The sequence below is a fragment of the Nyctibius grandis genome, chromosome 9 (assembly GCF_013368605.1).
Source record: "Nyctibius grandis isolate bNycGra1 chromosome 9, bNycGra1.pri, whole genome shotgun sequence".
NCBI classification, from domain to species: Eukaryota; Metazoa; Chordata; class Aves; order Nyctibiiformes; family Nyctibiidae; genus Nyctibius; species Nyctibius grandis.
In genome coordinates this window covers 32,906,242-32,931,045 of record NC_090666.1, presented here as the reverse complement: position 1 = coordinate 32,931,045, position 24,804 = coordinate 32,906,242, and the positions used below count along the sequence as shown (strand labels likewise).

Sequence of the window (24,804 nt, the reverse complement as noted above, 5' to 3'; positions counted from 1 at the left end):
TTCCCCCTCCGGCCCTCGGGGCATCCCCGAGCCGCCCCGGGCTCCGCATCCCGGGTCCCCCCGCCCGCTGTGCCCCCAATTGCGGGGCGGTGGGGACCCGCGCTTCGGCAGCGCGGTGGGGCATGGACCGCATCCGTGGGCTTTGCGGTGCTGGATCTTAAACCTTCGCCTTAAAAAGCGTGGAACTGCTATATATACCTCCCTCTATATATATACACTTTAATGGAACCAGCTATAACAGCTTCTGATCACGGAAAAACACTTCCCCGGGATGTTTGTCTGAGCAATGTGTATTAATTAATTGGATGAGGAACAGCAGCATAAAACCACAGACGTTCGCTCTTGCCAGCGTCCGATCTCCATGCTCTCAGCTTGTATCATTCCCCCACATAAGCTCTGTGCCCAGGGAGCGGTCCTTGTCCCCACCGAGGATGCTCTCCGGGCTCCTGAACGCACTCCGGGACCGCAGCGTGGTTTGTGTCTGCTCCCCTAGTACTGGACATGGTTTTTTTCTGCTCTCTGAGCACTCAGGGAAACTTTTTATATAAAGGGAGCCCACAAAATGCCTGAGCCCACCATGCCGGTACTTACTCTCAGTGCTTAATGTTTTAATGAGTTAACTTAACAAGAGGCTCATCTTGCAGAGTACTGTGGCACTCAACTGCAAAAACTTGGAAGAGGTTCTTGTAGTTTTTCTTATTTAGTGGGTCTGATCCTTAGAATTGATGATTCAATAGTGCAGCAGACTGTCTCGGGGACGGGGCTGTTGGAATGCTTATTGCAAGCATTAAAAAAATGATCTTTTTTCACACTTAGCTGTATAAAGAATAAAGTACAACACTTTTTTTTTTTTTTTTTCCCCTGAGCAAGCCAGTACATTCATCTCAGTTGGAGGAGCTGCCCCAACTAGGATTTCTTGCAGAACAGGTTTAAGATGAGGTCTGATTGCCTGGAGCATCTTTATGAGTAAGTTGGTTGAGTACCTTTCATGAGAGTTCCCATCTTGCTCTGCATCGGTAGTTTGATGTATTAAAATCCCAGCTGTCTAGTGGGATGTGCTGTCTTCCTCTGCTTTTTTGGGCTCTCTTGCGGCTCAGCCCGAGGGAAGGATGTTGTCTGGAGATGCTCTTCATGCCTGCTGGACGCTGCTTTGCAAAACAAAACTGGGCACAGGGTTTAGGACTCAGCAGCATCAGTGTGAAGAACTGTGTGCGGGGTGTGGAGCTCAGCCATCCAGGAGGGGTGGATTATTTTCCTTTGGAGTAATCCCAACTAAATCCTGGATGGAATTTTCCCCATTATAAGAAGTTTAGTCAAAGTTTGGGAATGGTTTCATTAAATATATCAGAATCAAGGAGCAGACTGAGTTTCTTCCAGTCTTACTGGGTGACTCGTCCCAGCATGTGGAAGGATCTGAACTACCATGAGCATCTTCAGGTCCTTCCTTTGCCCGATTCAGGAAAGACTGAGCTGAATTGAGCACAGCAAAGACTTGCATCTGGAAAATCCTGCATGTTTTTACTCCAGCTCAAAAAGCTCAGGTTTCAGCCTAAAATCGGAGGGCTTCACAAAGCTCCGTTTTCACAACAATGCGGGAAACGGTTTGGTTTTACTCCAGAGTGGAAAGAAAAGCATACTTGGAAACTTCAAAAGCTGCCACCGGGAGGAATGTCACCCCATGGCTGGCCACAGGAGCGTGGGCTGCTTTGGTCATGGTACCTGGTGGCAGGAGACCTTGGTTTTCATTCAGATATTACCATTACTAAGTAAAGTCCCAAAAATCCAGCAGTCAGGAATGGCGGTAAGGATTACCCTATTTCCATGCAGATGGGCGAGTGAAGCCGTGGGAGAGCCAGGGCTGGGTAGCCAGGGTACGACTGCAAGTGTTTGCTTTATAAGCCCATTATTTTTCCTGCGTTACCCAGCGCACCTCTACCAGAGCAGCAGCTCTTGAGGAGAAGCTTTCAGCTGTGTTGTAGGGTTTGCAAAGGCGAGTGTTAATCTCAGTGCAAATTGTAACTCAGTCGAACAGGTTATGTTTTACTTTATATTACATATTTATGTTCTGAGCTCTTGCAACGTCCAGGAGCTGGAATATAACTTGTGAATGTGAACAAGGATTGAAACACTGGGTGTGTGGTAACAGCCAGCGAAAAAAAACCTAAGAAGGCTCTTGTTCAGTCTGAATGAGCCCAAGCAGCTGGTCTGAATGAGAGCCATAGAGAAAGGCCGGGGCTTGGTGCTCCCGGGTTAGAGTTAACCACCTTGCGGGCAGCAGAGAGCCGTCAGCGCAGGGCTCTGACACGGCCATGCCTTGGCGATGGCTGAGAATTACTGACAGGACCTACTTATCCTCTTTTTGTTTTTAGCCTAGGGCATGCGAAGTTTTCCTCCAGCTGGATTCACTGCTTCCTGCGCTCACAGCCCAGCCCCGTGCGGGAGCTACCCAGGCAGCCACCGCTTTTCATTTTTCGGTGGAATATTCACATGGGATACAGCAAAACTCCCTTTTCCAAAGCTCTTGAGGCAGAAAGTTCTTGGGACAGGAGAAAACTCCATGTGGCTCTTCAGCAGCCGGCAGCAAGTCTGCACAATCTGCAGCTTATACCCAGCAGCAGCATGGTGCAATGGTATCTGCAGATGCAACTGCCTGAAAATAGGGGCCTGACAATGCTTTTATTGACTTTTGGGTTGGAAAAAATAGCAATCTCGGAGTCTGAGCCTGAGGCATTTCATTTGGAGTGTGCAACCTCTGTGCTGAATCTTCAGCTGAAGGTTTGTTTAATCAGCTATTGACAGTAGAAGTTAATAGCTGGACCCGGGGGAGCTGGGGCATGGGCGGTATCGAAGGGCACATTCATAGCCACAGGCATGCTTAAACAAGCTGCTGCATTCAGAGCCGGTGCCATTGATGGTTGCTTCGGCTTAACTTGTGTGGTTCCACTTTATTTTTAAAGCCCAAAGCTCAAATTGTAGATTTTGCAAGCAAAACTCGCTCGGTACACCAGCAAGCCAGGAGCAAAGACCATCACCGCTGCCCTGGTTGCTGCCGCCTCGGTGGGCGCAGAGCCCTTGCTGGCATCACAGGCGAGGAGAGCCCTCAGCCACGGCATGGTGTCTCCCACCCTGGCCAGCCTGGGATGTGCCCCAGTGCGAACACGCTGGCTGGCTTGACCTGGATATCCTGTGGAAGTGACTCCCGTAATAAATTAAAAATAATTTACTGTAACATGAATCCACTGTGGAAATCGCATGGGTGGAAGGGGGAGATGAATATCTTCCAAGGCTGCTTTAAGATGAAAATTTTAGGGAGGGGACCTCCGTCTGTTCAGCTGAAAACATTCCGGAGATGTGCCTAAAAGTCAGCATCTTGGGGGGGGGTTCAGACAGCCACCTCTGTATTTCAGGCTAGTAGAACAGCTAGTGCGTTCTGTCCACAGTAATGGGAGTACTTCATTAAGAAGATGAATAGATGAGCTCTTTGCTTAACCAGAAACAACTGAAAAAGAGGGAAGAAACATCACCAGAGTTGTATTTTGGTGGTTCTCAGCCCCTCAAAACCAATTTCTGTCCTTTTCTTTTTTTCTTGGGGAAGGGAAAGAGAATGAGAGCTCCTTATAGGTGAAGAGAGGTTTATTCCTTCTCCAGCCTTTTAAGCTCCCAGGAGATTCTTTGCTCTTGAAACTGTTTGAACTTACAATATATTCAGCATTAAGAACATCTCAGAAGACCCCTGAACACTGTTTTAGAGTGAAGTAACCATTCAGCCCACCTCACTCTATGTCATTCTCTCTTGCTGAAGGTCTCAATCTGTGCACGAGCGGAAGCGCCACGTCCTGTGAAGAATGTCTCCTCATCCACCCCAAGTGTGCCTGGTGCTCCAAGGAGGTAGGTGGGCAGACTTCGTTGGTCTTGCGGGCTTTTTGTAACATGGGAAGGGAGCTATTCCCTCCCTCGCCTGTTCCTGACACCGTCCTGTGCCAGAAGGGGTGGGTGAGGGCAGCGGGTGCTCCCACGCCGAGTGTATTTTGGGTGTATGTGACTCTCCAGCTCTTTGACACTGTAGGAAATAAGTCTCTGACCCTGCTGGCCCCTGTGCATCCTCAACAGAGCAGCACTGTTCCTTCAGTCCTTCTGTCCCTTCAATTACCTTCTTGTTTTCGGTGGGTGCTGGGTCCCTGCACGGTCTCTGTGCTGCAGGGAGCCTTGCTCGAAAGTTCTCTCCCTAAAAAGCCCCAAGCCCCCGGCTGGTGTCCTGCTACGTGTCCCTTGTTGCATGGCTTGGCATGGCACGGGCTCTTTGTCTGTAACAAAGATAATTCTCCTCTCTGAAGCTATTGTGACATTTTGGGAACCAACCCGTGCTTCTGGTGTTCGTGCCGTGCTGTGGGTTACACAGCTTAACTGTGCGCTTCGGGGCGAAAATGCATCCTTATGTTGGTGCTGGAGCTCCTCGCCCATAATTTAATTGGGCCTCCTTGGTTTGTGAAAAATTGCAAGTATCTTTCCCTGCTCCCTAAGAACTGCTCATGAGTTTAGATATATATGTATCTCGTATAAAATATACATCTTATCATGGAGACTTGTGATTTCTAGAGGACAAGGTGTGCGAAAGACCTGATAACGTCTAACCCATAGACAGCTGTTCTCTGCTTAGTGCTGCATCTGTCCTAAGTGTTTAAGAGAGAAATAAGGACGCTTACAGCGGCAGGGAAAGACCCTGCCTACTTGCAGGCACAGCTGCTGTGCCAGGAACCAGCTTTGGGCTGTGAGAAACCCCAGAGCAGTGGATGTTCTTGAACCTCTTGATGGGCGTGGCCAGCAGTGATGCTCTCCTGTTCCCTGCTGACCTTTTTTCCTCTAGTACGACTGACCCTGTCCTGGTCCTGCTTCGGGGGAGGCAAGCAGTTGGATAGAGCACACACTTCACCTTCCAGCTGTAGCTGGTGATGCTGCTCCCACCCCTCCTCCTGCCAGCCCTGCCTGGGGTGGCTGCAGCCTCTCAGGGCCAAGGATCAGGATGGAGATGGGGATGGGGAAGCTCCTGAGCCCCACGGTTTGTCTGTGTCTCTTCAGGTACCCTGGTCTCTGTCTCTCTGAGTCTCTTTTACTGGGTTTTCACTTACTCATAGGCACAGCCACAGCTCTCCAAGTAAAACCTCCTAATGCCGCTAACACCATGCTACCTGACAGCGTAATAGCTTTCATGGTTTTTTTTCCAGCAAGGCGGGTGGTGTGCAGAAGGGAAAGGGTAAAGCAATACATCCCGCTTTTGAGACATCTTGTAAACAGCTGTAAGAGCTCGTCTTCCAGCCAGCTAATCTGCGGTGGTGAGACTGGATCCAGGAACGCTGGCTATTAAGCCATGGGTACCCGATAGCTTGCTTTTTGGGGGTTTATTTTTTTTAATTCTTGACCTCAAAATACAACTTTTTGCAAAATGCTGCCAGTGGAAATGTTTATCTGGTGGTCGCTGTGACCACTAATTGTAAGGCAGCCCATGGGACTGGCAGCCTGACTCTTATCTTCCAAACAGGAGAGTTACCAAAAAAAAATACTCCTAAATGGAATGGAGGGGCCAAGAAGGAAGGCGGGTGTTTACAGGGAAGTGCTGTAATACTTCCTGACCTTTAGCCTGCAGCGGCTATTTAAAAATACATGTCAAGGTGTTTTGTGCCAAGAGCTACGTGTTTAAAAGCTGCTGTCCCCATTACACGCTGCATGCTAAAACTTAGTGAGTTCTTATTCTGATTCTACATTTATTTGTTTTAGGATTTACTGTTTGAAACTCTAAATCTTTAACTGAGACCATCAGGTGAGGTAATGGGATTGCAAAAGATATCTGGAGGTTTTTGACTTCAGAAGTTTTAAAGTAATATTATAAACTCTCAATATCCGCTTGCTTTGCATAGTCATTTCACTGCCTTATTTCCCTGCCCTCTGCCTCAGCCTAGCCAGGTACGCTTATTAGATTGCTTTTAGCCTGTTTTCCTACTCTATTTTCATTAGCTGTCATTCACTGTGTATGTTGCCCGGGAGCATATATGCCAGTCAAATTCTTTAGCTCTGCTGCTGTTTTAAGTAGATGCTTTAAGTAGCAAGGCTAAGGTATTGGAGGGGTCTCTACTGTGGTAGAAGCATGATCAGCTGATTAGTGGGTATTTTCTGCTCCCTTTGCATTTACTTAACAGGTTTGGAAGCAAATTGGGTCAGATGTTGTCATCTTTGTAGGCAACAAGTAATAATTTTGTCAGGAAGTATATATAATAGGAGTATATAAGTATATATAATATAATTCTGTATATAAATATATATTATAATATGTATAGATGTATTATATACATGGGAAGTGTAATTTATATAGTGTATATATAAATGAAATATACTTATATATAGAATCATAGAATTGTTTTGGTTGGAAAGGACCTTTAAAATCATCGAGTCCAACCGTTAACCCAGCACTGCCAAGCCCACCACTAAACCATGTCCCTCAGCACCACATCTACTCGGCTTTTAAATCCCTCCAGGGATGGTGACTCCACCACTTCCCTGGGCAGCCTGTGCCAATGCTTGACAACCCTTTCAGTGAAGAAATTTTTCCTAATATCCAATCTAAACCTCCCCTGGCACAACTTGAGGCTGTTTTCTCTTGTCCTATCGCTTGTTACTTGGGAGAAGAGACCAACCCCCACCCCGCTACAACCTCCTTTCAGGCAGTTGTAGAGAGTGATAAGGTCTCCTCTGAGCCTCCTTTTCTCCAGACTAAACAACCCCAGTTCCCTCAGCCACTCCTCATATATTATTATACCTTCCCATGTATATATACCTTCTTATATATCATATAATATAATATATATATAAAAATATATAATATATATTCCTCTATATACCTTCTTATATATAATATTCCTCCCTTTGGGGAATAACAGCACTTGGCGGTGCTCCTCCTATATTATTATACCTTCCCATGTATATATACCTTCTTATATAATATATAAAATATATATAAAAAATGTAACATTTATTCCTATATATACCTTCTTATATATAATATTCCTCCCTTTGGGGAATAACAGCACTTGGTGGTGCCATCATACCTGTTTGTTCTCTGTCCCCCTGGGTGCCCAGCAGTGCCAGCGCTGTGAGGGACACCCCAGCTGTGGGAGAGGAGCGGTACGAGCAGGAAAGCCGTGCTGTTTCCCAGAGATGACCACGGTTCACACAACCTCCCGCAGTGTTGCGTCCTCCTCCATCACCCTCTGCACTCCCAGATCCAGGCTCCACGTGACCGCAGAGGAGCAGAAAGTCTCGAGCACCCATGGATTGTAAACAGGGGTTAGGAGTGTGCGAAAGCAATTCTGCGATGTGAGGAGCCCTGTCCCGATGGCTTTCCAAGGGGAATAAAGTTCCTTGTGTCTACACTGCCTTGAATTGTGAGGGTAAGAGCATGTGTATAGATAGGCGCTTACAGCAGAGTAGTCAACATGCCACAAATTTGTAACTCCTAACCTGTTAGTACAGCGTGCACCACGTCCCCTCGGCTTGAATCAGCCTCTATTCACTTCTGCTTGTGTTCAGCATCTCTGCTCCCATCAGAGAGGGTAATGATGGATGAGTTGATGATAGCAGCTTCTGGTATCCGGCAGCCCCGGAGCCCCCAGGGGCTCCTGAGCTAACCACAAGTCTTTGGGCTGTTGGAAATTTGGAAGCCAACATTGATTCTGCTGGCTCGTGGAAGAATACCTTGAAAGGCAGGACTTAAATGGGGTAATCTGCTTAAATGGCACTTAAAAGAGGAGGTATATGTGAGCGTCCTTAACTGTCACCTTAGCGTGCCTTGAAACAGGGCTGTCTGGGGGAAATATGTGACTCTTAGGTGACGGAGACTGCTGCAGCCTTTCCATCTGTGCTGGAATCTGAGGAGATTCCTCAACTTCTCCTGCAAGCTCCAGAAGCTGGTAATGACTAGAAATTGCTGACACACTGCTGGTGAAAGACTCTGGCTGGAAGCTGCACTCTGGCCCATGGGGTTGCTGCGATCTCTGCGGCAGCCTGGTTTTTGTGGGTGGGAGAGGAGGAGGATGCTCGTTGATCTTCTGTGGTGCTGTCAGGTTGCCCAGGCTCACCAGGGCTAGCTGGGCTTGCTGGGGACAGCAGGGAGCTCTGGAAGTGGCTTCAGTGGTGTCCTCTGAGCTGCCAGGTGGGGTGGGATAGACAGGTGGGGTTTGTGTTCATGAGAAATCAACCTGGAGTGATTGCAGGGGAGAGGCTCTCCAAAAGAGCATTTGGGGGTACTGATATGGGGGGCGGAAATTATGTCATTACGGTGCCGTTATCTTCTGATTGCTGCTTTGGGGAGCAAACGTGCAGAGGTTCCTCTTGTTTGTTAGATGTGTGTACACTGTGTATTCGTCCATGCATTACTTATGAGGATGCATTTATACGTGTACATGCAAAATAGAGGTGCACATTAATTACATTAATTAAACTGAAATTTCCCTTTTGGTTAACTGAACTGAAATTCACTCATTGGGCACCCTCTGTTTGCCAGCAGATTGCTTGTACCCCATCCTCTCCCATCTCAGGAATGTGTGCCTGGAGAATGAGGAAGGAAAATCAAGCATGTTCCTAGAGAGAACATGTCAATTTTTTTAAATGGAGAAAGAAAGCGTAGTTCAGACTGAATTAATGCAGAACTGGATCGATTAAAGCACAAATGGTAGGGACATGTCAGGAGCTAGATATAGTCAGTTACATACAGTCCGTGCTGTTCTCCATTTTTATGGCATGAACCAAGCAATTTGTCTTAAAACTGTCAACTGATGAGCATGTAATTGTCCCACTGCCGTTGCCATTCACTTGGGCTGCTTGCATCCATTTGCTTTTGTGAGCTTGTCAGCGCAGAGGCCAGACCGCAAAGTGCCCACAGGGCTGCGAGCAGCCGGCGTTACCAACCAGCACTAGGTGGGATCTTCCCAAACCGATGCTTCTCCGTGGCACAAAGCAGTGCTTGGGGCGGTTCCTGCTTGCTGTGGGGTACCTGCTGCATTTCTCGCTGATGCAGGCAGGTGGTTGGCAGGTATTTGGGTGCATGGAATTGCTTAACTAACTGTGAGGTGTCCTCTGCCCAGGGGGAATTGGGGTTTGAACCAGCGTGCCACGTCTGAGCTGGTGAGGGGCTGCCTTTCCACTCGGTTGCTCATGAATTATTTGGAGCTGTGCGATACCCTTTGCTCCTCAAATCTTCTCATCCTTTTTTCCTTTCATTTAACCTCCGTGAGCCTCGATTTTCTCTGTCGCAGAAAACTTTGCGCTTGAGCTGGATGGTACCTCGTAGACACAGTTCTGGCTTTGGGTTTTGACCTGTGGGTGCATGCGAAGGGTGTTTGCTGGGTGCTGCGGCCATTGCTGGGGCTTTCCCGAGGCCACTGTCATTCCCCTGCTCGGTGTCACCCTGCCTGGGTTAGAAACCGAAGCAGAAGTAGGGGTCAGTCCTGCAGTCCCTGGGTGCTGAGCTGCACCCCCTTCCCCGGGGCTTTTGCACCCCTGAAGAGGGGTTATTTTTTCTACCCTGAGTAATGCAGCATTTCACCAAACAAGAAAGGGCCTGGATTTGATCTGAGCTGCAGCTTGTCCTGTGGCAAGTCCTCTGGGCCCATTTTAGAAGAACGTTCAAGAGAAAATAGCTGGGTCAAGCGAGGGGGACCTGTGCAGAGGTGCTGCTGACCTGAGAGCTTTGTGCAGCTCCCGTCAGGAGGGGTTGTGCAGGGGCTTTCCCCCAACCTCCTGGGCTTCCTTTGGAGAACTTCTGTCATGGAGGCTGCAGGAGAGCACATGGCATCAGTAACCATTTCTCACCGCCGTGCAAACAGGCTTGCACATGCACGGGCGCCCTACCCCAAAAAAGCTCCAGGCAGGTCCCACACGGGCAGGCTCCTCGCCCTGCGCCGGTGCTGCCTCGTCCTTGGCGTGCGGATGCTGCTTTCGTGTACGCCCCTCACTGGGATGATGAACATGGGTATAACCAGTACCATACCCAGCGCCGTCTCTCGTGGTGTTATGAGCTCGACTGCTAAAGAGTAGCAGCTGGGGGAGGAAGCCGCCATCCTCCTCTCCCCGGGCTGCCCACCCCTCCAGCCCCAGCCAGAAAATTAAGCCCTAATTCAAAGCCTTTTGAAGTCGAGTCTTTCCGTTCACATCAAGAGGCTTTGGAGCAGACCCCGGGGAGGATTGGAAACGCCTGATAAAGGCTGCAATTGCACGAGCAGCCCTAAATATCGTCCTATTTGGATGCTTCTCTCCAGTGGTAATTCCTGGGGAATAACTAAAGGTTCCCAGCTGCACTCCTGGTGCTGTTTGTGTTGGGTTTTGCGCAGCCAGAGTGTCCTTTCTAATAGGTGGCCAGCAGAAATGAGCTGACAGAAGTGCTCACCTGGAGCCATGGTCCAGGCACTGCGAGAGCAGGAGAGCATCTCCCCGCATGTGCCCTGCTGCTGGGTGGACCAGCAAGGGAGAACGCCTGGACTCCGCTGGCTTTTCACTGACTTTAGGTCAAACCACATCCAAGAGAGACTTTTCTCTTAGGCTGCGCTAAACGTGCTGCTCTGAAAGGCTGTGAGTTGTTTTCGGTTTTGTGAGGGATTCTGATTTCTATTTTGTCATGCTGGAGATGATTTAAATAGTCCCAGTCCTCCTTTCTGGAAGCTCATCTGTTTACACAATGCCTTCCAAGAAATTTGTGTTCGCATCCATCCGACGTGCCGTCTCCTTGGCTGATCCCCGCTGCTGGATGCTGGAATGCAAATCTTGCATTTTTCAAATAGCGTTGGGACCTCGTAGTGAGAAAATGCAGCCGAGAGCCTCTGCCTATGTCCTCAGGCCCCACGGCCGAGGCTGTCCTTGGGGGACCCCCGGAGCACCCTGTGGGGTGTGAAGGCAAGATCTGTTGGATGACCTCTCCCTCCTCAGTGTCTCCCCTGTCCTCTGCCATGCTGTGTGGCTGAAGGAGGGACTGGCGTGGCTGCAAGCATCTTCTCGGCATTATTTCATGTCATTTTAGTTGGTGAGACGTGGAGCAGAAGATGGTTGTCTCTATTGTTATAGTGCAGAAATAAGTAGGAATCAGCTGTTGAAAATTCAATAAGTTTTGGGCATGCGACTTGCTCCCTTTGACCCCTTTAAAAAAAAAAGGCATTCTAACGAACGGGCTCTTCGCAAAAGGCTGCATTGTGCAGGTCGGCTGTTCCCGAGCGCCGCCCGCACAAGGCTGCATTGTGCACCACGCACGGGGCCCGCAGCGATGGCTGGAGCTCTGGGGACAGGCGCTGGGAGACCCCCTGCCATGGCAGCCCGTCCCTCAGGAACAAGCGGCTGCCTGCGGCGGGCATGGGCTGCCTTTTGACCACTTCCCACGCAGGATCTCCCATTGCCCTTATTCTCCAGCAAAGCCGCCCAGGACAGCCTGCCCATGGCAAATCTTTCCATCTGTGCTCTGCTTCAAGGACCACTTGCTGTGGTCGCTTTTTTTTTCCCATGTGATGGTGTCATGCCAAGAGCTGCAGTGCGGAGGTGTGAGGGAGGAGGGACACGCGGTGCTTGCATGGGGACATAGGGCGTCTCATCTGGGGAAGAGGGTGCAGGTTGCTGGAGCCACCCAGCCTCAGTCTCCAGCTTCACATCCTGACTTGGCTCTCTCGGTTGGTGGGTTTGTCCTGCTTCCTGCGGTGCCACCTCCTTGTCCTCTCTTCTCTCTTCTGCAAAGCTCCTTCCAGGCGATGCATGTGCAAAAATTAACAGCTTCTCACCTCTTCCCCTCAAAGAGATGGCAATCGGCTGTCCAGGCAGCAAGCCAAACACTTTGCCGTGCTTTCACAGGGCGGGGAGCAAGTGCTGCTGCTGTGGCTGGGGTGAAGACCCAGGCTTAGCTTTCTGCTGCGGTGGTCTGAGAGCAAATTCAATTTTCAAACCCTTGCAGGATTTCTTTTTTGGTGGATCCCTTTGACAGGCTCAAGGCTCAGTGCAGGCTGCTTTTGAGTACAGCCACCACAAATGACACCACCTTCTCCTTGTCATCTCCTGTTTGGGTCGGATACCAGCATGTCAAAACAAAGCTCCTGCTGTGGGATTTATGTTTCTCTCTCCCCTTCCCTTTTGTCCGTTCTTCCCGTTCTTCACCCCCTCAGGAGTTCGGCAGCACAAAGTCCATCACGTCGCGGTGCGACTTCCTGCAGAACCTGATTGCAAACGGTTGTGCCGGAGCCATCGAAAACCCCAGCAGCAGCATCAGCGTGGTGAAGAATGTCCCTCTGAGTAGCAAAGGGTCCGGCCAGACCCACCTGGATGTCACGCAGATCACGCCTCAGAAGGTTGCCTTGAATCTTCGTCCTGGTGAGTCCCCAGCGGCTGTGAGCCGTAGGCTGGCATGTGTTTGTGAGGGTGGGAAGGGGTGGCTGGGACATGCTGAGAGCGTGTTGTAGCCCCTGACCTTGTAGCCCACTAAAGCAGGTGGCTGCTGGCCCCTTCCAGAGCCCGTGAGCTTCGGTGGTGCATCGCGAACAGGTTTGGGGCTGAGGTGTATGTTCTCTATGGGAGGACACTGCTGTTATGCCAGGTCAGTCAAATCCTGCCCAAAACTGTTACCAATACTCGTCTTAACCCTTGCATGTGTTTAAAAGGAATGTGCTTGACTTAAAAAATGTAATCGCTGGATGGAAGGAGTTAAAATAACTTTGGATCCTCCACCAAGCTGACAGTACTTGACTCTAAACTGAGACAGCTCCTTCTGTAAATTGGAAACAAAACCACATATCTGTTTTCTGTCGGTATGCAAAGGAGCCGTGGGATCAAGGCAGAAGATGGAGATTTGAACTTGTGACTCAGGCCTTGGACTGGAGCCAGATCCCTGTTTCATTCCCCTGAGCCATCACTTTTCTTCAATCTCTTCCTTTTAATTAAAAATTAGAAGGGAACGGCTGGGCTGAGCCATGCGAGCATGCCTGTTATCAAAAGTTTTTGCATGGTGGGGGGAGGCTTTAATGTGGGTTCAGAATTCTTGCAAAAATTTGGCAGTCAATATTTCTGAAGGGGGGGAAAAAAAAGCTCTTTATTGCAAAGTTAAGAAGCAAATATAAAAGCTCGATTCATTATAAGCAATTGGTGTGGGTTTCTAAGGCTTACAGTTTTGTGACAGCTCTCATGAGCATACAGAAAAATGAAATATGATGTTTTGCCCAAGAAAAATAGGAGTTTGAGCTGGTGCTCGTGCTACCAGTGCTCTCCCAGAGCCTACCCGTTGCTGCAGGACTTTTTGTTTTAATTCTGTGGGTTGGATAGCTGTCCTCTCTTAACTCTTCGTCAGCAGTATGACTGCTGTCATCAGTCAGGCCCTCAAACATGAAAAAATTCTGCTTCAAAGCCTTAAAAGCAGGTACCCGAGGGTGGTTATCACTGGCTGCGTGGCTAGGTGCATGGCTTCTGCAACTGAACATTGCTGATGAAACAGGTTTGTTCCCATAAACGAAAGCGAGTTGTTACTAGTCCTGTTTCTGGAGGCCATTCCTGGCAGAAAGGGCTGGCTCAGCTTCCACATCTCGCCTCCCCCAGACCCTCCTTCACGTGCAGTGCTCAGCAAATTCCCCTTGCCCAGTCCCCGGCAGCTTTGCCCAGGCAGAGGCGTGGATCCCCACCACTCCGGTCCGCGGCAGGGCGCGGGGGTCCTGCTGTACGGCAGGGCGTGGGGGTCCGTCTCTGTGTTGTGTCCTGGGGCTGCGCTGGCAGATGCTTTGGACTGCGCAGGGCTGGTGTGCTGTTCCTGCCAGCCCTCGCTGAGGACCACGCTCGTGGCCACCTTCAGTTCTCCTTGGGCGGCGGCGAAGCCCTCCAGGTCTGGGCTGAGCTGCAGGAATCACCCCGAGGGCCCCCGCAGCGATTCTCATGCTGAGCTGGGGAGCTCCCCTCCCTGTGCTCGTCTTGCAGAGCATCAGAGTCGTTGCAGGAGGAGGAACATACCTAGGTGTTTGTAATCCTATCTCCCATTTTTCCTCTCTTTTTGATGTCGGCAGCACTCCATCTTAGGGCTGATGACTTCCTAAACCCTTGTATTAGCATCCCCAGTTTAAATTATCCATTAATCCTTGAGCTTGAGAATGGGTTTCACCCTGTGAACCCAAGACAAAAAGGAGACAATGTTGATTTAATTTTGGGCGGGAAGGGTGTACTGTTTCAAAGATGAATTCACACGGTGGTCTGTGGCAATGGTGATCTTTTATTCTTAGACCGCTAAGCAGAAGCAGAAGGGAGCGAATTGTGAATTGTTTGCCATTCCCACCCAGGCAGTTTGATCTAATCGTCCCGTGGCAGAAGTCACATCCCCAAATCTCGGTGCCCACAGCTGATTTCCAAAGGCTCTAAATGGATGTCCTTCACAGGGTAGCTTTCAAATCGAGCATTTAGTTTTTATAATATTGCTTTTTAATCTTGTGTCCAGCAGAGTGTCCTGGTTAGATGAAAAATATGAAGAGTGTAAAAGGAATTAAAAGAAACAAATAGATTCAGGTTTTATTGTCCATTGAGCCTTCAGCCTCACCAAGCAGAAAGAGCAGCTTTTCATGGATAAGCATGGTTGTCGAGTTTGTGTTTGTAAACTGGCCAAAAGCAGTTCTTCCAGTTTCTGCACTGCCTCTGTGTGACAGTACCCAGGAAACATTTCTGAGTTAAGTTTTGAGTTAAAAACTTTTCAGTAAAAGCCCTAAGGAGAGGATGGTGGTGACAGTATGTGGAGAAAAGGGCTGGATTACCCCTGGGAGCGTGAAAGTTACACTGTGCACAGAGAATAATAAATTCTTTTGCACTTACAGCTACATACCTTAGCAATATTTGCTCTGAGATAATCGATTTGTGCAGTTAGGAATGACAGAAGAACCAGGCCCAGGATCCTGTTATTTTTGGTGCTTCTCAGGGACTAATAAATTCATAACTATTAAGAGAAGAAGGTCTGAAGGTTACGCCAGGGGAGGTTTACATTGGATATTAGGAAAAATTTCTTCACGGAAAGGGTTATCAAGCAGTGGAACAGGCTGCCCAGGGAAGTGGTGGAGTCACCATCCCTGGAGGTATTTGAAAGATGAGTAGATGTGGTGCTTAGGGACATGGTTTAGTGGTAGACTTGGTAGTGTTAGGTTAACGGTTGGACTCGATGATCTTAAAGGTCCTTTCCAACCAAAATGATTCTGTGATTCTATGATCAGAGCATCCCAAATACGCTTTCTGGCACAGGAATTCCCATCTTAAGACCTGCTCAGGAAGAAGACGGTTCTGGAAACTGAAATGCTGGGAGCATCACATGCAGAAGGACACATCCTCTTTTTCTGAAAGGGTTGAGTATTCAAGTGGGAAAAATATGTAGGAGTGAAAAAAACAGGCATAGGAATGAATTTTCCTGGAGTTAAACACATTCCTGCAGCACTGAATTAAAGCCAAGTTTACAATCATGGTTTCGTACCCTGCAATCAGTGCTGACAGCTATTGCATGATATGAACGACGTTCTCCTTTTTCCCCCCCACCAAATGCGTGCCAGGTACAGCATCAGGCCCACCTAATTTGATTGAGCAACCTCAACAGCCTTGCTTGCTGCAGGCCCTGTGCTGAGTTGTACCTTGCTGCATGGCACATCTCCATGCTGTGCCGGGAAGGTCCTGCTCCTGTGGGAAACCAAAGCCGGGAAGAATAAGGAGGGATATTTATGGCAAGAGTTTCCTGCTTCCTACAGCCAGTGCCTGGGCAATACCTACGTGTGTATGTTTGCAGACAGTGCCTTTGCCAGGCAGGGTTGTAGCACATGCAGCGGGGAGCAATTACCTGTAAAAAGAGAAGCCCTGGCTTGGAAGCCACCCTTGATCTAAATGTGCAGGGAAATCATTAGAGGGAAGGTCTTGGTTTAGGAGCTGTCACTGACTCCTCTGGTACCCCAACACCGAGCTGGCTGAGATGCACAGGGAACTGGTGGAGCAAAGAGCACAGACGTGGATCTAAACCCTTCACACTTTGTTTGTAGAAGAGGCAGGCTCTGACCTGTATGCGTGTCCCCCTGGGTGCTGGGACCCCAGCTCCTTCGCTGAGGATGCTGCTGCTGAGGGCTGGGAGAGAGTGTCTGCTCGCTCCCCGCACATGGGGACGGCTGCAGGAATCACTACAAAGCAGATCCAGGAGCCAGGGAGGGTGTTTGGCCCTGTGTGCATCTCGGCACAGCATGACCCCAGCCCTTCCAGGCTGCAAAGCCCCTTGTGCCGTGTCTCACCAGTGCGGTGGTTTTGGGATGCTGTCGCTGCATGTTGTTGGGCTGGAATTAAGTGGGAGCAGCTGTGCTGCTCCGGACAATGAAGGGAACAATAAAACATCCAGGGAAATTTTTTCACAGTACGAAAAAATGTTTCATTTCTGGGGAAGAGGAGAGGAAACCACAAGTGTTCTACAGAACCTACCAGTGCCCGAAGTTCAGCCTTGGCCGTGAAGAGCTGGGAGAGGTGGGCAGGAGGGGGAGCTTGGTCTTGAAAGGATCTGAGTCCCTGGGTCTGAGACCCCGCTGAGCTGGAAAAGGGTCTGAGGTGGCAGCTGGGATGTGGGATCTCCAAACTAGCTTGGGGTCTGAGGGTGCTGGAGTCTGGGATTTCCATTTAGACCCCTCTCTCACCAAAGGGTAAGGCAAACATTTGCCACCTCCTCTCTGGCTCCACACCGAGGTCTGTCTGGTGTGAAGTTGAGTTCACTTTGAAACTGCTTCACCTTTCTCGAGGCGTGGGCAGTGCCGGCGGTGGCCTCCCCTCCCAGGGACCCCTTCTGGAGGGTATCGCTGGTGAAAGCGGTTTGGCGAAGGGGAAGGTCGGGGAAAGTCTTTCCTCTGCTCTTCTTCACATTCGTGCAGCCTATGACTCAGCCCTGTCAGCTCCTTCACTTGTGTTCATCTCTGCCTCCTGCTTCCCCTGGTGACCCTAACAACCTTCTTTTTCCAGTTCATTTCCCTTTTGCCCTGCTTTCTCCAGAATCAGAGCGGCACAGCTCTTTTCCGGGGGAGAGGTCCTTCTCAAATGTGTTTCTTCTGTGTCTGCTTTGACTTGACTTCCTTGCACAGCTCAGAGGACATCTTGCATTCACCCATGCTGACTGTTTTCTCCTGACCCTCTTCCTTCTTCTGCTCCACCTCCTCCTCTCTTTTGTACAGGACTTCTTGGACTGCCTGTGATTTGCTTTCAGGATGTACCCAAGTAAGCGTGTGCCGGGTCCCTCTTTCAGTAGTCCATGAAACATCCATTTGAGGTTCACTCTGCTTGCTTTTCTTTCCAGTTTTCTAGGAAAATGCAGCAGCATTTTTCATGTGTACCCCCTTAGACGTTCTCTCAGCTGAGATGGAAAGACCCTTTCCCATATCTTCGAAGTAAAATAGAGACATGCACTCTATAGATGTGTCTTTTTCTTGCTAGCCAGGAAACCACATAGCTTAAAAGGACCCAAAGTCACTACCTGCTTTGCTGTTAGTCTCCTAAGGGGTGGATTTGGAAAAGCTTGTTCCCCTCATCCTCTTCTTTTGCAAGTGACCTGTCTGGTCTGCAAGAGAGGGAAAAGAATAAGCACATGGACTGGATTTTATGTGTGCTAGGAGTTTTCTTTTCACCGCTCTCAACTCTTGTGTGTGTGCAGGTGACCAGACCTCCTTCCGAGTTCAGGTTCGGCAAGTGGAGGACTATCCTGTGGACCTCTACTACCTGATGGATCTCTCCCTGTCCATGAACGACGACCTAGATAATATTCGCAATCTGGGGACCAAGCTGGCTGAAGAGATGCGAAAGCTCACTAGCAATTTCCGCCTGGGGTTTGGCTCTTTTGTGGACAAAAACATTTCTCCTTTCTCCTACACGGCACCAAGATACCAAAACAATCCCTGCATTGGGTAAGTGGTCGGTGTACCCCGAAGGGACAAACCCCGTGTTTGCACAGAGCCTGGCTGAAGTCTTCTATTCCCATTCTAGTTTTAAATAACAAACCACATTTAAGCCCCAGCTTTTGGGAGTGCTGTTTAGCCGTGGCTGTTGCTGTGATGCTCCAGAGAGATTCAGAATAGGACAGTTTCCAATTTTGCAGTGACTGTTGGGAAATCTCTGTGTCTAGAGATGGGGAACTGTTGTATCAGGAGCCTGAATCTATTTTTAAGTACTTGATGAGGATGGAGGCATAGCAGGCTTTTTTACAGGCTGTAAGAAAAAGAAGCAAGAGCCAGAAATTCCTGATTTCTCATCCTAGCTCTGAGTCATAGTTTGGCTTTGAGTAGATCGATTAAGCTGTTTGACTCCGTTTTACAGATAAGGAGAGCAAGGCAATGTTAAGTCATTCCAAACAGAAGTGTTTGGGGGAAGTGAGATTTGTGAGGGCCTGTAGGACTGATTAATGAGTTCTTGCAAAGTGTTTTGAAGATGTCAGGCAGGTTTTTTTCATCTTTATTGCTGTGGAAGGAAAGCAAACTGGCAGTTGCAAAAGACACAAATGATGTGGTTTGCTTTGAGGTGATATCAGAGCCTTCCTCCTTTTTTTTCCGCTGGAGTCTTTTTGTTTGCTCTTTAACTGCCAGAGTCAGGATCAAGTAAATTGAATCAAAGATTATGCTAGAGTGAAATTGGGTGTAGTGGAGGGTGTCCAGGCTCAGATGGGTTTGGATGTTGGCACAAAAGGATAGATACAGCAGCAAGTGCCCTCCTGGGAGAGTGTCACCATTGACAGTTACCTTTGTGGTGCTGTCTTCATCTCATCCATCCTTGGGGTGCTTCCTAGTCCTGTAAGGGCAGTAAGGTTAGTGCTTTTGTTTGAGCCATTCGTGGATACTTACAGTGTAAGATCACAGCACAGACGGATGCCAAGCTCTGCAAGCATGCATGCTTTAAGTTTTCCGTATGAGAGGCAGATTAAAGAGAGCTTGCATCAGCTATGAGTTTCTAGGCACATTTTGGCATTGACCAAGCATTTGGCATCTCAGTGCACATTGACCGTTGACGAGCCAAAACTATCTGTATTCTCTTTTCACCAGTTCTGTCCAGAGAGGAAAGTCAAATAGATTTTAACACTGAAAACTCATGATTTGGCCATGAAGCAAATCCACTGTTCACCACGCTCTTCATAGCTCTTCCCTCTGAAAATGTGGCATGGCCTCGGAGGGATGTGCTCAGTGATCTCCATTGTCCTCGGTCGCCATCACCCGCTCATGTTGCTCGCGGGCTGGGAATGGGGTTTCGCTCCAGCGAAAACTTTGTTTGGCTGATGTGTGATTTAATTGAAGTGACATGGCTTTTGCTGAGTGAAATAGGGTGAAATGTGCAGGAGGGGAGGGTGGAGCTGGACAACTCTGCAACGAGGCATGCCTGAAACTGCTGGTGGCCTTTCATCAAGGTCATCCAGAGATGTCGCCTCATCTTCTCCCACCATGGTCAGGCTATCTGCATGTCCTTTTGGTTTTACCCAGGTGGTTGCTTTTCTGTTTATGGGTTACATTAAGCCAGCCTGGTCTTGAGAAACCATTTAGGAAGGATTGTGCAATGCAGCTCACCTGGTGGGTGCTCCTTCCAGTCACCATCTGTCTCCTCTTCATCCAAACCAGGGGTGCTGGCTCCTCGTTGTTCTCTAGCAGCATTGGCTTGCCCTACCTGCTCTGTGAGCGGGCTGTCGCTGCTGCCAGGTGGCTCACTGATGCGGCAGCGAGGTGGGTTGTCAGAAGTGGTTTTGTTTGCAGCTATTTCTAGTGTCAAAGCAGACTTTGTCCAGTGGCCTGCTCGTATCTAAAAAAAGCTGCAAGTAAACATGAGCTGCGGTGGGTGTTTTTTGCCCGCTGTCCTGGCTCTCTCCTCCTCCTCATGGTGATCACCATCCCGGTGGATGCGGCTGTGTTTTGTGTGGGGTCTGACTGGGATCCCTCGTGCCTCCTCCATCCCACCCCAGCTCACTGCTCGCCCCTGCTCCTGGCTCAGCATCCCGGGTGGGACCTCCTGGGGAGCCGGGACGTGGCCTCTCACAGCCACAGTGTCATTCAAGAGAGATAATATGAAGGAAACAAACACTAAATTAAAAAAGATAAGGAAGGCAGAGGGTTCAACTGAAGACCCAATTGCCCATCCATCTGTGATACGACTTGGGGAGGTTACAGCCTGAGATAACCCACCCGCACTGCTGTGAGCCCTTGCGTAGTCACTTAGCTATCCATCATCTGTCCTGCTGCTGCCTTCAGCTTCTGCCATCAAACCTGAGGTGTGAAACAAACACAAAAGGATTAAATTCTACATCTTCATGGGATGTGGGACCCCCTAGTGTGTCAGTATTTTCTTCCTGGACCAAGGCTCTGGCAAACTGAGCACCTGGAGGTATCATATGAGTTAAGGGCTGCTTGGTGAGACCCTGCAGTGCAGAGGTTTCAGACATTGCATGCTCCTTGCCTTGGCCCTGGGTGCGAGTGGGATGCAAGTCTGAACATGTGGCTGATCACAAGGGATGGCTCTAATTGCCAGCTGGGCCCATGGCAGTGGGACCTGCCCCATGGGGAGGATTTGTGCATGGCTATGTGGGTGGAAATCCCTGCTCTGGGGTCCCTTGTGAAGGATTTGAGTTCCCAGGGGTGGTAAATCTTAAATGCTCCTTTGTGTAAAAAGCCTCTTACAACTTACCCGTAGTGGGTCATGTGTCAGCAGAGGCCTTTAATTGTTCTCAGGGGTTTTATCTTTGAAGATAAGAGTGAATTAGTGCCAGCCCAACTCCTTTTTAAACACATTTTCTTCTTAACCCTTCTCATCCCTCTCCCCTGCACACACTCACTCATTTCCCACGCTGCAGGAGCTGCTCTGCTGAACTCTCGCGGCCACTCAGTGAGCACCAAAGCTGCCTCCTGTTTTATAGGGAAAAAGAACTTTTCCTGGTAGCCTGCCGAGGCATTTCTCTGCCTTAGGGTGCCACTCCTACTTTTCTGCTTCAGCAGCTCTCTGGAAAGCAGAGACGGTGTTTGCTCACTGGCTTGCAGGGAGAGTGGGAGGATGCGCGAGTTGGTGTTAGTTATTAACGCATCTCGTGGCGTGCAGTTGCCAGGTGCCCGCTGACGTGCAATGGGTGTGGAGTGGCACGTATTGCCAAGAAAACTGGATGACAGAGTGAAAATGCATATTGAAAAATAGGGGAAAAGTAACTGTCGGCAGCGACGCTCCTGCGTGGTGCCCTTTGACACCAGCTGACCATCCTGGGCTGCTGGGGACGGTGGCTCTGGCCCTCCTCCGCATCACTGCAGGTCACATCCTGCACTGCAGACTTCCAGTGTGAAACCCACTTTATGGGTGCTGAAACTCCGGAGTTGCATGGCTGGGTGCTTGGTGTCTCCACTTGGACTTTACGAGGAGAGAGATGTTTGGTCTTGGTGAGATCTCTGGAAACTTCAGCTGCTCAAAGCCCCTGGGAGGGGACTGAAAGATGGGTTCTACTGTAGAGTTATGTAGATAAATAGCCAGAAATTGAAGCGTCCAAAACACGAAGCCTTGTGGAAGTATTTCATCCCTCTGAACAGAGGTTTGGAGACCAGCCTGGTAGAGCTGGGAGCTTCTGCGGCTCTTGGCTGCTGGTAGAGTTCCTCCTAGCTGACCATTCCTCTGTTCCTCTTGCAGTTACAAGCTGTTCCCCAGCTGTGTCCCATCCTTTGGCTTCCGCCACCTCTTGTCCCTAACGGATAAAGTTGACCGTTTCAATGAAGAAGTTCAGAAACAGAAGGTTTCCCGCAACCGAGATGCTCCAGAGGGTGGTTTTGATGCGATTTTGCAGGCTGCTGTGTGCAAGGTGAGTCACTCTGATTGCTGGGGTTTCAAAGCAAAGCAAAAGAGGAAGAGTTTTCTTCTGCTCTATTCTTGGGCCAGGGTGAAGCCTCAATATGTCATTTCTTGGAAGTAACTACTGAATTTTTCTTGCAGAAACCATGAAAAATGCCTTGAAAAGTAGATGCTATTGTTTTCATGTGCTTTTGTACATGAACAGACAAAGAAAAAAAGGTTAATATCTTTTCTAGTTTAAAGGGGTAAAACAGGAGCTTTTGCAAATGAAATTTAGGGCTGAGATTTGATTACATGCTTAGACTTGTAGGTGCTGATCCCTGAGCTCCTGGGATGAAATCCTTTAAGACTCGTGTACACTTGTGTGCAGCAGCACCGTGTGTTGGCTTAATGCATTTAAGTGTGTGTTAAGTACATCTTGCAGTGGTTGACCCATGTTGAGGGTTGGAGCTGGTTCCTACTGCTCATACCCGCCCCCTTTGGCGTGTGGGGCTGGATGGTCCCACCTCCAGGCACTGATAGCCTGCTCTCCCTCTTTGTCAGCAGAACTGGAGCTGTGAGCAGTAATTAAAGACAGAGTTCATTAGCTTGGTGCCATGTTAGCCACGCCCATAGGGTTTTTGGAGATGTTTGCTTCAAGATCTTCCTGGAACAAGTAAGTGGGTTGCTCCATATCCCTGTGTGCATCAGGCATGGAAGTGTTTGCTCCTCTTCGCCATGTGGCTGAGCTGCCCTGCTCGCCAGGGATGGCTCCGGTTGCTTTTTCCCCTCTTGACATACATTTTGGTTTTTGGTTGCTCCAACCTTGCGTAGTCGTTTTGGTTGGGCAAGTTTTCTTCTGGGTCTGGATTTTGGGAGTTGGGAGATAGGCATTGTCAGCAGGAGTGATGGGACACAGGCTTGTGGGAAACCAGATCTTCCCTCGCCTGGGTTTGCTTCATTTACACTTCATGCTCTCAGCAGGACTGAACCTGCCCAGTTGGATCTGATGCCACCCAACAGTCATCTTCCCTCTCCCAGCCTGGCACAGATATTGTTGTTGGCACAACTACAGTGCTCGTCTGGGCATAAAGTGTTTCTCAGTTTTGGAGGGGTGGCTCCATGGTTAGAGCAGAGACATCGCACGATGGTGACTCGGTTGTGCCACCCACCGTGTGGGTTTTTGCAGTCCCTTCCACCATGTTATTGCAAAACAGGGACAACATTTCCCTAAAGTGCAGAAATACTGCAGTGTGTATCACAAGGGCTTGGTTTGAAGCTGTTGCTGGAAGGCAGGAGACCTGCAAGATATTTCCTGCATGTTTGTTCCAGTCTCAAACTGTTGGTAAGGACTAAAACTGTTGACTGTGGCTCTTGAGTGCACAGCCTGGTCCCTTCTAAATTCAGAAGATTAATTTAGATGCTGGTGCCATCTAAATTGAGGACTGAGCATCCTCTAAGAAGGGTGAGCAGAGGTGAGTGTGTGTGCTTATGTGGCTCTTGACGTGATGTGGCAGGTCATTGACAGAGGAATTTCTGCAGCCGCAGTGGTTAATTAATCACTGGAGCTTGGGGGTGGGAAAGAAAGTCCATGGGACCAGTGTGTGAGGCAGGAGAACCGGCTGTGCCATAACTCGCACTGCCTTGGCAGCCGCTTGCTGTGGGTGGAGCAGCTGCCTGCTGATCACAGGCATGAGCAGTGAAGGCTCCATCCATCCAGAGTCAGAATAGCCAAAATTCTGGGCCAGCTGATTGACCTCATAAGCCCCGTAGCCAAAATGGGAGCTTAGTGATTTATTTCCCTTATGGCAGCTGAGTGGTGGCCCAGACCAGTCGGCGGCCGTGGGTTGTGGTGGGGCTCAGCACCGTCAAGGCGGGTGAAGGTGGCAGACATGTGGGGTGGTGGTGGAGTGCTGCTTCTTGGTGAAGATGTTCTTTGCTGCAACTACTGGCGCTTTGCATCCAGCGGTGATTAATGAAGTATCGTGGGGACTAAACCCTGCACAGACAGTAGTTTCTAGTAACTCAGGAACTATTTTCCCCTGGTGCAGGAAGAGCAGCATAGAGATACCTTGGTGACTTCTGGGGTGGGTTTCCTCATCACTACTGTGGTACCCCATTGCATGTCTCTGGCACGCTCCAGCTTTTTCCAGCTTTCACCCTCTCTGCCATATTTAAAACCCAAGGTTTAGGGCAGTTATGACCTTAGAAAGTCCCTTGCCTTTGGGGCAATGCATCGTGTTGACCATGAAGTACTTTGTGCTCAGCAGCAGAGTTTGTGGTGTCAAGGGGGACATCCCGGTGAGAGCTGGTCACGGCATGGCAGAGCCTCGCTGTTTCCAAGCCGTGGTGTCTGAGTGTGGTCTTCTCCTCCCCTTCAAGCGCTGAGGTGGCAGAAACAATACCTACTCTGTTGACTAGGTATTTTTATGCTGTAATTCATATCAAGCATTTCTTCTGCATGAGCTGTCTAAGAGCTCTGTAATGCTCAAGTCGTTTTTTGGCCTGGTTTTCAATCCAAGGAATGGGGAAAGTTTGTACAGCTAATACAGACTAACGAGCGGGCCCGAGGTTTGGCTCCTTTCTGAAAGATGAAGATATGGTAAATGTTATTCTGGAGGCCATGAAAGAGCCAGAGACAATAAGCCTTTATCCTGATGCTAAAATGGTTAGCCAGGAATATTAATCAGCCTTCTGTAATTACATTTTCCATTTGCAGTATTTTGGTTTTCTGCCATTCTTTAAGTGCGAGCATCATATGGCTTGGTGGTATGTATAAGTTTCAGATCTTATATGCTAAGATGCAGCAAGGAGATAATGCTGGATTAGAAAATCAAGTGTCTTTTGAGATAGTTTTGATCCGTGCTTGCTAGACACTGGTATGTGGAGGTGGCAAAGACATCTGGGAGACACTGAGGTGCCTTTCAGAGCTATGCAAAATGAAGGTGGTTTTGGCTTTTCACCTCTAAGGCATACTTGTCCTGCACCTGT

At 49.2% G+C, this 24,804-nt stretch overlaps 1 protein-coding gene across 1 annotated transcript in view; it reads left to right on the top strand.

Annotated features, from left to right (window-relative positions):
* Nucleotides 1–24,804, top strand: part of ITGB5 (integrin subunit beta 5) — a 64,230-nt gene that overhangs the window by 437 nt on the left and 38,989 nt on the right. Inside the window, exons 2-5 of the mRNA XM_068407338.1 lie at nt 3,803–3,888; nt 12,183–12,387; nt 17,693–17,942; nt 21,676–21,844. Coding sequence (XP_068263439.1) covers nt 3,803–3,888; nt 12,183–12,387; nt 17,693–17,942; nt 21,676–21,844 — 710 coding nt within the window. The remainder of the gene's footprint in view (nt 1–3,802; nt 3,889–12,182; nt 12,388–17,692; nt 17,943–21,675; nt 21,845–24,804) is intronic.